Source organism: Pagrus pagrus (assembly GCF_965226575.1).
Source record: "Pagrus pagrus genome assembly, chromosome: 18".
Taxonomy (NCBI): Eukaryota; Metazoa; Chordata; class Actinopteri; order Spariformes; family Sparidae; genus Pagrus; species Pagrus pagrus.
The window spans coordinates 3,830,373-3,843,576 of record NC_140202.1 but is presented as its reverse complement, the minus strand read 5'-3'; the positions used below and the strand labels follow the sequence as shown (position 1 = coordinate 3,843,576).

At 41.3% G+C, this 13,204-nt stretch overlaps 1 protein-coding gene across 3 annotated transcripts in view; it reads right to left on the bottom strand.

The window, feature by feature from the left end:
- Positions 1–13,204, bottom strand: part of alk (ALK receptor tyrosine kinase) — a 345,355-nt gene that overhangs the window by 11,867 nt on the left and 320,284 nt on the right. For all 3 annotated transcript variants that reach the window (XM_084381759.1, XM_084381761.1, XM_084381760.1), the window contains exons 16-24: positions 12,646–12,813; positions 11,863–11,961; positions 7,308–7,463; positions 6,107–6,220; positions 3,623–3,809; positions 2,629–2,719; positions 2,223–2,287; positions 1,587–1,716; positions 1,274–1,371 (exon numbers count right to left, since the gene is read on the bottom strand). In XM_084381759.1, the coding sequence (XP_084237885.1) occupies positions 1,274–1,371; positions 1,587–1,716; positions 2,223–2,287; positions 2,629–2,719; positions 3,623–3,809; positions 6,107–6,220; positions 7,308–7,463; positions 11,863–11,961; positions 12,646–12,813 (1,108 nt within the window). The remainder of the gene's footprint in view (positions 1–1,273; positions 1,372–1,586; positions 1,717–2,222; positions 2,288–2,628; positions 2,720–3,622; positions 3,810–6,106; positions 6,221–7,307; positions 7,464–11,862; positions 11,962–12,645; positions 12,814–13,204) is intronic.

The window sequence follows — 13,204 nt, the reverse complement described above, 5'->3', positions numbered from 1 at the left end:
CAGCACCTGGAGAACAATCTGTGTTATTAGTCTATTTTAACACCTGAGGTTGCATTAAACTACCTGACTCTCCTCAGCACTCTGCTGCTTTTCAGGCGGTTACAATTTCCTACGTGGGCACCAAGCCTTCTGCAAACAAACGGTAGCTTGAGAGAAAAATAACAGTGGCCAAAGAAACAGAAAAATACCTCCATAGTGAAGGTATATAAACACCACAAAAGCTCGAGTAAGTTGATCTCAGGCAGCATTAACCCTGTGATTTAACCTGTTGGAGCACAGCACAGCTCATCTTCCATCCCTGTAATCCTTGAAGAAAAGCTGCATTTTCTGACTAGCAGCTACTCTTCCACCCTCGCTCATTCATCTGCCCTTTATTCAACCCTGAGTAAACACACCTCTATGAAAATTGAAATTAGCCTCAAGGACAGTGTTAGGGTGAATTTTAATGCAGGTTTGAAGGCAGGAAAGCGGGCTGTATAGGAGCCCACGAGCATCCAGAGAGGAGTCAGCCATTAGGTGGATTGATGGGGCTTTACAGTGCCACGTTGGGGCAAACAAGGTTTAATAGGCCTCGTTTGTCATTGGCCAATTCCTAGGAAGTCAGAGACATGAAAAAAGAGGGATGCACTTTAATTGCGTTGATGTGATGGTATGAGCATTTTTCTTTTCCACCATTTTTTTCCCATTTTGACATGTACTTGACCTTCCTCGTGGACTCTCTTTGCAAGTCAGATCCAGCAAAATTATTTTAGAATTCTTTGGTCACATCCTCCGGTTCACCAGTCACCATGAATATGCGAATGGAAGGGGCATTCTGTTGACTTGTGCCGTGGACACAGACCATAAAAAGGCAAGCCGGCAACCCCATCTGCCTGCTTCGATGCTGAACTCATCACTTGTCCTTTCTGCTATCACACGCCAGGCAGAAGGCATGCATAGTCCATATGTTATGCTCGGACGGATGCAGTCGGCTCAGAACTCTGAGAAGGAGTCAGCAAATGAGCGTGAGGAAGTCTGTGTGTGTTGAGTTCCTATATTTCATCTTACACATTTGTATGTGCATTTGTATTTGCATGTGTATATTGTACCCATTGTTACTGCATATTGTTTACAGTCTGTTTTTCCTCTGTCTCTGATCACTTTAGGTAGGAGGACTATAGGGCCACAAAACAATCTGTCCTTTCATACCCATGCACTGTATTTGTTTATGCCAAACCACTGTTGTTTATGCATATTCATATGCAAAATGTGTGGTCATCTGGTGACCAAGTACCTGTGTATAAATTGGTTCTCCTCCAGATACTGGCAACCCTTAGCGATGTCTCTGGCCACGTTTAGAAGGTCCACCATGGTCAAGCTGGACGGGTGTTCCTGATCACACGGAGAAGAGACAGAATGTAATATTAGTGAATATATCAGAGGCACATTTGGACAAACAGACGCAGCACACATCTGACTGATCTAACTTGGATCATCAACTTGGCTGCTCAATGAGGAGGACAGCGTGGGTTTTAGGTGGTTAAAAAAAAAAAAAGCGCTTTGTGACGACAATGTGCACTTGAGCATGATACAGCAGTGTGTCTCACCAGCCGGGGTCTGGTCTCCCTCAGGAAAGTCTTGAGGTCTCCTCCGGTCATCAGTTCCAGCAGAATGAACCTGGGCATGGCCTGCAGACTCACTCCTATACAACGCACAATGTTCTGGTGGCTGAACTTACTGCAGGGGCAGAAACACAACAGGGAAAAGTGTATCAGAAATGGCTTTGTTGGCTTGGTGTGACAGACAGAGTTTTGTTCACCAGTCAAAGGTTCTGTATTTGTCATTCTACAAAGACTCCCACCAAGACTGGGTTGAACAATGAAATGCAAGTTGTAGTCCTTTAATGAAAAGAAAAGCTACTTTTTATGGTGGAGTGCTGAGGATGAGTTGAGGGGACTGACAGACTGAGTAAAGGAGCTGTAGCCTGGTGCGGTGTATTACTTGCCAGACGGCAGAAGGGTGAACAGATTGTGGCTGCGTTGTGTGTTGTCTTTTTGTATCTTTTGGGCTCTGTGCAGACATCTCACCGAGATCACTGATGCTCTTTAGATGGAAACCAATGATGTTCTGGGCGGTTTTAATAATCACCCGCTGCAGAGCCTTCGTGTCCTGGCACGTGCACATTCCATGCCAGTTTGTAATTTTACCAGTCAAGATGCATTCATTGTCTAAGTAGCTCTTACCTGATGATTAGAGCCTCCATGAGGAAGTCCAGTTCATCTTGCTCAGAGCAAACCTCAGGAAGGGTCTGTTGTGAATAGAAAAAGAAATCTCAGTGCAATGAATAGTTTGAAGATGTATATACTTTACAGTAGTTATTATGTTTAATGTCTAGCGCCTGATTTCCCCATGACACTGAACACAAGGTATTCAAGAAGAGGTTATACAGTATTTTTGCTGCAAAGCCTTCATTCGCAACAAAGCATAGCAAAATATAACTGAGACAAACAGCTTGTGTTCAGCTTCATGATCTCCTATCCTGAGAATAAGAACTCAGATTACAAAAATGGATGATGTGTAATCATCTTAGAGACCCCTGATTTGATTCAGTCAATTAAACTTGAATTGAAAAACTGTGTGAGAGCTCACCTTGACTGCCACTTGCAGTGGACTCGGTTCACCTGGTATCCCCACTGCCAGCCCTTCATAGACTTCACCGAAAGCACCGTGACCCAGACCCCTGGTTACACATAAACACATTTATTATTTACAATTACATTCATTTTTTAGACATTAGGCTGAAGCTTTCAAACAGGAGGGCATACAAGGGCAATGTTAAAGCTGGGATTTCTGGATTGAAGACATTAGGAGCAGAAAGATATGTCCTTAATATACCAGCGTCCAAAGCATGATCACTGATGGAGCTGTGCACTTGGTAAAGAAATGAGAGCTGTGAAAAAAAAACCTTTAAGTGATTTTCTGTGAAACAGCTCGGTAGGGATGCCAGTCAGAATTCTAAATTAGTAGTTCTCCAACTTTTCAGCCCACGGAGGCAAAATAAGTGCCTCCGTGTGACATCCCGTGGCAGATGTCAGAGTGTAGAATGGTGAACTTTGACACCAAATTATAGTCTTGATTTTCCCCCTTTGCAGCTATTTCACTTGATTCATAACTTGCATAAATCTGGATGCTGGAAAATATTCATGGGTCCACAAGAAGAATTTCTCACAAAGATTAAGAGCCAGAATGATAAACTGGTGAACTATAAACACATGAAAGATGCATTAAAAATTGAACAGAGCCCTGCAAAAATCATTTCTCAGCCGCTGGGATCACTGCAATAGACCCATTCACTGAGACTTTACACTTTAATATTTTAGGCTTTATTTAAGCTGCTGCTTCTCAGACCATGCTGTATTTATGAGTTCACCCTATTTAAATAGTTTGCACTAATGGATCTGCATTACAATTACAATGAACTCTGCAATTTATCATGTTTTTTTTCTCTTCAGATACTGTTATCCTTGAGTCAGTAATTTGGTGTTCAAATAATACTGAATTTCACACAGTGACTACAATGTCCCATAGAGTTAATTAATGCAGAAGTAACAAGGACGTTGGCTGTGGAACTTTAATATTTCACCTGGTGAGGGAGATGTTACGTCGTGGCACTTCCTTCAGGTCGTTGACCGATGCCGTCTTGCCGGCAAAGCAGTAGTTGGGGTTGTAGTCGGTCATGATGGTGGAGGCCCGCAGCTTACTGAGCTTGCAGTCTGGACTCTGCAGCTCCAGCTGAATAGACTGCAGCTCTGTGTGTTTACGCCTGTACACTATTGGGATGAAAATGAAAGAAATTTAATTCCAACAATCAACAATTTAGAAAACCTTAGAAAACAAAACCTTGAACCAATCTCCTTGTAGAAAATGAATGTTGGCAGCCAAAGCACACAAAGATTTTACAGTTATTATTTCTCTAAAGACCTGTGTCTGTGAAATATTGATTCCTCCCTATCTGATGCCAGATTGCCTTCTAAAATATTCAGATACATAATGTTTCTGAATTTAACCCTGGGCATATAAATATGTTTTGTAAAGTTGTATTGGTAAAAGACACAATCATGTGTATATTGTATAAGCAAATATGGCAAAAATGTACTCCTTCTTCACGCCTCCTTTGTAATATCAAGCATTGCAAACAAATGCACAGCCCGCTGTATGAAGACACTGCTTTTTCTCCGTCTTCCTCCCCCACACACACCCGCACACACCCACACCCCACCTTATAGAGCTAGAAGCCTCGACCTGGGCTGGAAACACATTAGTCGCAGGGAGAAATGTTTGTGTGTGCATTTATGTGTGTATGCTTATGTGTGTGCAGAGAGTTATTTATTTACCAAGTGCCGTCTAATGTACGAGTGCTGCCAGCCGCCGGCTAAGCAGCCATCCATCATTAGCGTATTTCATTCATCACAGTGGTAGTCCCATACCTCCTCTGCTCCTGCCTCGTCTACTGATGTGTGTGCAAGAGTGTAGGTGGGAGTCTGGACGTGTACGTTGGTCTGCAAGTGTGTGAGTGAGCGTGGGTGTGTGAGGAGAAGATGATGGCTCAATGAGTGCATATGTCTGGCTGTAATAGCCTGAAAGCAGGCGGGCAGACGGACGTCTGCGATGGCCACGAGGCTCACTTCCCATCCTGACAAGAACCTGCCAAGGGCCGTCTGAGAGGGACCAGGCCAGACACTGAAGAACTTTGTTCGTGTGTGTGTGTGTGTGTGTGTGTGAGGGAGAGAGAGAGATGGACATGTGTTTGTGTGCAGAGGACAAGGATACTCATGTAATGTGCACCTCTTTATGCACAGTTTAACTACTTCAGCTCTCCCACTTTCACTTTCATTTTGGTTATTATCAATGTCACTGTGTTAAGTCACTGGATTTCACTTGAGTTGTCTCTCCTAAACCAGTGGTTACCAGTGGCTGCCTAGGGCCATTAGCCACAAGTTGCACATGCATTTGAGTTGTAAAAATGTCACCAACAAGTATATTCCCTCCCATGTCAAGCTATTAAATCAGCATGACTGTCAGTGAGCTGAAACTGTAGAAGTTCTAAAAGTTCAGACACTGAGAAAATAGCTTTACACAGCAGACTGGTGACCTCCACCATCCACATCGAAGGGTGAGAAGAGTTGAATACATTTTGTGTCCTTCAGCAAACTTCCTTAAAACACCCTGTTGGTCTGCTTAATAAACTGTGGCCCCCAACAGACAAAGTATTTCATCCATCTGGATTCAGATTATAGATATTCATTTATCTGATATAATTCTCAGCTGTTGAGGACGGTCACTGTGGATATATTACCTTGCAATAACTGTGCCAGCAACAAATAGACTTATCCAGCATATTCAACTGTTGCTCACAATATTAGCTGACATTCAATGACATATCTGGGTGAAGAAGTACTTACATCCAGTGGTGAATGTAACATATAAGTACTGTGCTTAAGCACAAAGTTGAGATACTTGTACTTTATTTGAGTATTTTCATTTACTGCAAACAAATAATCAGAAAAATGCTGAATATTGGATCAGATATTTGCTTAACCCATGGTAAATGTACAGTGTAAACACATGTAAATATAAGTATAATTCACTTGTACTTTTGATACTTACGTACATTTATAATAAGATACTTTAAGACTTCAACTCAAGTACTATACAGTACATATGGGTGACTTTCACTTTTACACAAGTATGGCTTTTAGGTACTGCTTAAATCATAGTATCCACTTTAACTTTACAGTGCTTTTAGTAAGATAGCTGAAATACTGTAAAAGCATGACACGACCCCTTCAGGTCCTAAGTTTGTGTATAGTGAACTATTAGACGGATCTTCGAGGGTCAATTATGAAACAAAATACGATTATACATACAATTATAAAGCATTTTATTCCAAAAATATTAAATCACAAAATCCCTCAACCTCTAGAATCCTATTTGCACTTGCTGATACTAGACTTTTTTAAATTAAAGATTGATACACTGGTTTCAGTTCTGTATGTTGTCGGCATCTTATGCAATGCAACAGATCGAGATCAGTAATCCTTACCGACTGACACGTGGGTATACTTACTTATCATGACTCCAGACACAGCCAGCAGCAGGGCGGCGATGAGTGCCGAGGTGCCCACGGACAGACCCAGCGCCAGGTGGGAGAGAGACGGCGGCGGAGGCAGCATGGACGGCTCTGCAAGACAAGGGGAAACAACAGCGTTCCACAGTTGTTATCTTCCCCAGAGGAGTATTAACATTCACTTCGCCGCTCTGATCCCCAACTTAATTAATGATGTGAAAGCGATGACACAACAGAGCTTAGGATAGCAGCGATGGACGGTGCATGTCAATTCCTTTTCTCATTTCACTTGTCTAAGCTGAGGAACGAATCTGCACACCGAGAGAGACCATATTGAGATTGTGACCTTTTACGACCTAGCATCATAGAATTATCTACTGCTTAGCATTACAGAGAACAGATTTGCAAATCATAGGGCAATAAGACACTCTAGGTCATTAAGATATTATTGAGATGGTAATAGCCCTGTTATTTTGCTTCAAACTATACAGTGGCATTCCGCCATATAAATTAATTTCAGATCTACATTCATATGCTCAATATTCGTCTGAAATGACAAATCAGAATTGAAGAGGCGATTCTAGGTCCTCGGGGGTTTGTCTACACTCCACTGACACTGTTTAACCCAAGAAGAAGACACCAAGTCAAGGTTAACACGGTCTAATGGGCAGAGTCAGGTGCCTGGCCTTAGACCAATTAATCTACAAGTTGACTGTACATGTCACTACATGAGTGTCCAGGGGAGGCCTTTAATCCCACAGCCTTGACTTGATAAGATAAAGAGCTTTTATCTGACTGTAGCATAGAGATAAATTACAAATCCTGACTTAGGAAAGACCAGCTAATACTGCTATAGGTGCATCCATTGTCATTAACAGGTTAGCTTATCCCACAGATTGATAATTACTATGAATGATTAAGGCACTATTAAAAAACCCTTCCTCAGATAAAGATTCAATAAAGCACAGAGCCTCCCAGGCTTAATTACTTTAGTAGATTAATTTGTTATCTATTCACTGAGTCACAGTCTATTACAGGTACAATTACGTTCGGCTTAACTTCGGCTTAATTTCTTCATTTGGATTAATTTCACATATTTGTGTGGAAGAGAGAGACATAGATCATGGTTCATCATTACAAATTGCAGTGTGTGTGTGTGTGTGTGTGTTTGTGTGAATATGTGAAGCACTACATGTCAGACCTGTAGTGTTGATGCAGGACACCCCGTCCAATGCCAGGATGAGGTCATCATCACAGTAGCACACAACGCTGTCCTTGATCTCGTGGCATTCACCGCTCTCACAATGGCTGCAGTTCTGCACCGGACTGATGATTACCTCACCGTCGCCCTCCATAGCTTCAGGCATACACACACACACACACACACACACACACAGGGTGCAGAGCAGAGGTTTCCAAAATGAGTAGGGTTTAATTAGACATTGCAGGATGTCCCCCAGTAAAATGAGCAAAAGTTCAATAACACTGCAGTGCAATTTACCAGAAATGATCCTAATTAAGAATGTATGAAGATGATTTTTCTACGTTTTGTTCTCACCACCCTCATCACCCTGCATACAGTCTCACCAGTTGCATGAAACATATACAGTGCTAGATCATAGCGTCAGTAGTAACAATTGAATCAACAACAAACATCCTTTCAAGATCTCACATCCTCCCACTTCTCTGATATTTCTTCAGTGAATTAAACAGTGAAAACCAAATGGCATTTCACTCTGATTACCAGGCGTGTGTCTTGAAGAAAGGTTTGTGTTAGGCTTACAGTGCAGTCGCCGAGCTTTATAGTTATCTATGGAAAATGTGGTGATTGCTGTAGATGTGATGACTGAACTTCAGTGAACTGGTAAATCAGATGAAATGCCACCCAAACTATTTATCCGTGTATGTGTTACTGCTGTGGTCGGATGTGTATGGAGGCACCAAGTATGTGAGCATGAAAGTCTTCATCAATGCTTTAAAGGTTCCACATGTAAGACACATCCAGAATTTGAAGGTCGCTCCAAAAAAATAGGAGGCAGCACATGACCAGTAACCAACAACTGCTGTTCATATACTCTTTTCTAGCTATCTTTGGCCGGAGCTAGCTGCCGTTAGCAAAGTGGCTCAGTGAACATAGTTGCCCTATTAGCTGACTGGAGTCCGCCTGGAATTGCAATCTCAGATCAAGGGAGGAGTCTGACCAGCACTCTGACTCCGGGGACGAGAGACTGGACAGGTATGCAGCGGGAGAGAAGAGAGAGACACTGAGCACTGGTCGTCTTTGACATAACGTCAACACTGCTCTTTCTTCACACTCTGTTGATTAAGTTGGTTAATTTTTTGAATGTTTAAAACTTCAGTGTAACTTCAATGACACATCACTTTCACAAGTAATTGTGATTAAATTTCACACACAAAATGAATCGATCTGGGGTTATTCATCATATCGTACGGAGAAAGCTTGCAGATTTTCATTTCAGCTGACTCTTACCTTAAACTACTGAATTAATTAGTTAAATGATCTGCTGTGGTCCAAGCAGGAAGAAAACCTGCACACTGCTCTCGCTACCATAAATTGTTGTTAAAAGATTTGTACAACTTCCATTACCTTATTTAGATTTAAAGAAACCATTCCTCTGAATTGTAAACTACAGCACGCAGGGACAAACCTGTCTGACATGCATTAGTAACGGCTGTTTGTTATAGCGTTCTGTTTAGTACGCAAAGCAACGCTCTCATCTGCAGGATTTGTTTTCTCTCATCATTTTGTTATCAGCTGTGTAAGTACTAACACATAAATCTTACCCAGAAACAGTAGAAATGCAGAATACAAATGACGCGAATGCAGATGTTGTACTAGCTGTAATCCTCTGTGTTGCAGATTTTTACACACAGTGGTATTAAATACTCGTGTTATTTTTCTACTGAATAGATGAGGGTGATGATGCCTTCTCAAATGAATTTTACAAAACCACTCCTAGGAATTCCTCTCTGCGTGGCTTTCCTTTGTCTAATGGTGTGTCTATTTGTGCCATGCAACACTTTCTACACTATCAAGGTCAGACAACTACCCTATAGTGATAAGTAATATTCCTCCCCTTGAGCTTAGGATTGATTTTTTAGTAATGATTATCTAAGATGCCCTGCAGAGGAAAACATTTATTTTCTCTTTCATAAAGGTGAGTAAAGTGAGAGTCATTGAATCTCTGCTGGCCTCTAATTACATGCATGTTTTCCTCAGTGCCCACCAGCATTAGCGATGGCGATATGATTGGATGACCGTGTAGTCCTGTCCGAGTTATTCTTCCTCCCCACACTGGTTTTGAAGCAGTCTGTATTCAGTGGTCGGGGCACTTTATTTCAAAGCGGTTGCCTGTGTCAACCATTATGGAACAAATTTTTTATCCTTTTTTAGGTTTTCAATTCACACAGCAGGGTTGTCTGGCGTCACTCGCTGTTTTCATTCGAGCCCCACAACCTGCCTGTGCGGTTCAAGCTGAGAAGAAAATTACCGGTGGAGCGATTTGTGATTACAACTTCAAACCACAAACGCCCTTAAACCTGACCTTTACACACAAGATATTCTTTTAAGTTATCAAATTATGCATATTACAAGCTGATAGTCCATGCTGCGTGTTGTGATAATGATTTAGGTTTCCTGGTGATTCACTGATTATCAATCATCTGATGTCACATCTTTCTCTCTGGGTTTCAGGAAGTGAACAGTTTCTTTTTAAAGATTATAAAACCTTAAGCAGATTTATAGATAGATGTGGCCTGTAAATTCCTGATGTTATCTTTATTATCTGTCATATAATAACTGATTATCTCTCAAACGTGGGGACATTTGGAAGGTGCTGGACCAGCTACACTTGTATCCTCAGATTAAGGATTCATTAACTTCTGCTGAAAATAGCTAAAATAATGGATGAACATCAGAATTTTGATAGAAATTAATTCTGTTATTAACGACATAGATGGGTGAAGCTAGAATACCTCAGTTTGTCAACCAGCTGGGGCCAAAGGATGATTTGCAGTTTAATAAATGAAAAAATCAGTGCAGTTTGAAAAACCACATTTCCGTCTTATTTACAGCTGAAATCCATTCTGAAGTCTTTTTCCTCCAGAGGAAATGAAGTGAGGTTGATGACAAATTGAGGAGTGTGGCTGTTGCAAACAGCGCTGGCTCACCAGAAAGCATCACCCATATTAAAGCTCAATGGGGAGAGAGATATCAGTGTGCACTTTACCACAGCCCAGTGGAAGACCATTTAAAAAAAGCCCTTCACTCTTCCCTTTTCTCCTTTTTTCCTATTTCTCTACAGAGCTGAGTGAAGAGAGAGTCCTCGGTGATGGATTGATTGTCAACAAGCTTATCGGTACAGCTGAAAATTTTCAGTCTGGCCATGTTTATGTTCAAAAGTACAAGAAGAATAGGGCAGGGATTGCTCAACACTAGATGGATTTATTCAGTGGTTCCTTCTCTCTATGTGGAGCTGTTTTAATCAATTAAATGATCTGGTTGTGTCTTCTGTCAGAGCGGAAAACTCCACGACTCTCCGCCCTCCATGGCAGCCAATATCTGCTGTACATTTTGACAATATCCTTTTCTGATGTCTCATTCTCATCCTGCAGCACAAATCTATATTAGTTACGTGCTTTGAAAGCTTGTAGTGTAGAAAACCTGCAAACCAGATGTACCACAACAAAAACTAATTTAAAATGTCAATAGCAAAAGCATTTTTTTCTCATCATCCTGTGAAGTACAAACACATTAACTCTCACCTACAAATACTACAAACCTATCAAATGCAGAATACAAATGTCCTGACTGCAGGGGCTGGATGTGTCAACGATGTGTAGGCTAAAAACACGTGTTGCCTTTAACCACACATAAACTGGGAATGTGCATACCTCACACATGCTTCAGAGCATGTGCATACATGGTTTTATAGAAATAGCAGCAGGGGAAATGAACACAAGGTGAGAGCTACAACATAATAAGGTTACATCTCTCACCTTATATTTCATTCATTCATTGTTTGTTTAGGTTGATTGCCAAGTACTACTGGCTGTGTTATTATTTTGCAGTCTACACAGCATTAGGTAGAATGGTATTTAGATCAACAAACTTCATTTTAAATTGTCTGAGTGATAAATGGTATCATTCTTTTTATTCACACTGGAGCAGCTATTGCCCTGTTAATGATCTTATGTGAACCAGAATGAAGTGCTTTGTAAAGTCTGTCTCAATATGAGCTCTCTAAATGTATCATTGGTCAGCCTCCTGACATTTAATAATGATGACTGTGATATTACTGTGATTATGATTTAATAATACATGTTATGAACTGGTGGCACAGGTGCTATAGATAGTCACAGGCGTGGGAAATAACAGCTGTTCTAATAGTGAACCTCGCCAATTCAACTCAAATGGTTAAATTGCAATTTTTCGTTGCAGTTCTTGTCATTGACAGGTCTAATGAGCACAAGTATCGATATGTAAACGGGTGTTTGAGGCAAATTGTGATGCACAAATGAAGCCTGTGCGTGTGCACCTCGGTCCACAGCTGAGATTTATAAAACAGCACTCCGTATAAACACAGATTTATAAATCTGAAGAAAAGAATGCATGTGCATATTTCTGTCTTTCTGTGTACACACAGTTTTAATCTTGAGCCTACTCGTTATAAGTTATATCCATCTGGCCCAGATGTTGACTGCTGACTAGTTCATCTGTGTTTTAAACACATTACCTTTTAGAGGATAAAGGAAGGGTTCTCCCTCTGGGCCGAGGAAGGATGTTCCGTCATCGCCGTCATGTTTGGGGTTGTCGTCTAGCGAGGTATTTCCACCTGGAAGGCAGGAGGGCAGACACAGTGACCACACTTTAGTGCCATCCTTATACTACCTAACACATGGTAGATTCTATAGGAATAACATTTTGAATATGTATCATCTTGGCAGAAACACAAGGACGTGTGTAAACATCACATCATATGCTGATTTTTCTCCCTTTCTTCCCATATACATATTTGTATTGAAATATTTCACACTTTTCATTTAGTGTGTCCCAATGAGTCATGCAATAGTTATATGCTTACCTGCCAATTTGCTTGACAGGTAAGCATATAACTATTGCATGACTCATTGGGACACACAAAATGAAAAGTGTGAAACATATAACATATAATATTGCTGTTTTTTGGTTTCCATGCCTTATGCTGTGTACCTGCTGTTATGACATTCATCTTACAGTACTTTATGATATACATGCAATACAAATAAATACGAGGTTTCGTATTTTGACAGTTATGAACGATGCATGGTCTATAATCCATAGCGACTTACAGCTGATTGAACAGAGAATAACTGGACATGCAGCTGTCTGTTATTCAGCCTGATCCCTGATCTATTAACTCTGTCGCATCCAGTATAAAACACACACGGCACTACGGGACATGCATTTGGGTCATACCTCACAGTTCAAGACAATTTATTTGTGAAATTTTCAGAAAAGAAAAAAACTCAGTAATAACCTCTGTAGCCTCCACCACCGCCGCCAGACATGCAGCCACCCCCGCCGCCCCCAAAGCCGCCATGGGTCTTCCAGAACTTTTGACAGGCCTGCCCTCCTTGGCCTCCCTGCACCAGCGGTCTGCCACCCTGACTGACAGGAGCACTGTCATTCCAACCTCCGCCTCCACCTGTCAACAGACACAACACACCTTTGATATGATGTGGAGTTATGTGCTGTGTGGGGAATCAGAGTGTGCGACAGAGGAACAGACAGAGAGGGTGGCTCAATCCCAATGTCCACACTCACTGACTTTGAGGAGCGTTCCCGGTAAAGGCTTAGGGCTGTCCCCCTGTCAAATCTCCATGTGCATGAGGGCTCTAAGTCCCACAGTTCATAGCTTTGTAACGTTAAACATAGGGTTACCATTGGTCACCCAGGGAAGCCCAAAATCGTTACAACAATAGATAATAAAACAATGATAATGCCGATGATGGTTCTCTTGAATATCTGATTAATTTAACGATTAATTTTTTATATTTTAAAACATAAAATAAAAAGTCCCAAACCCACAAGGTAAG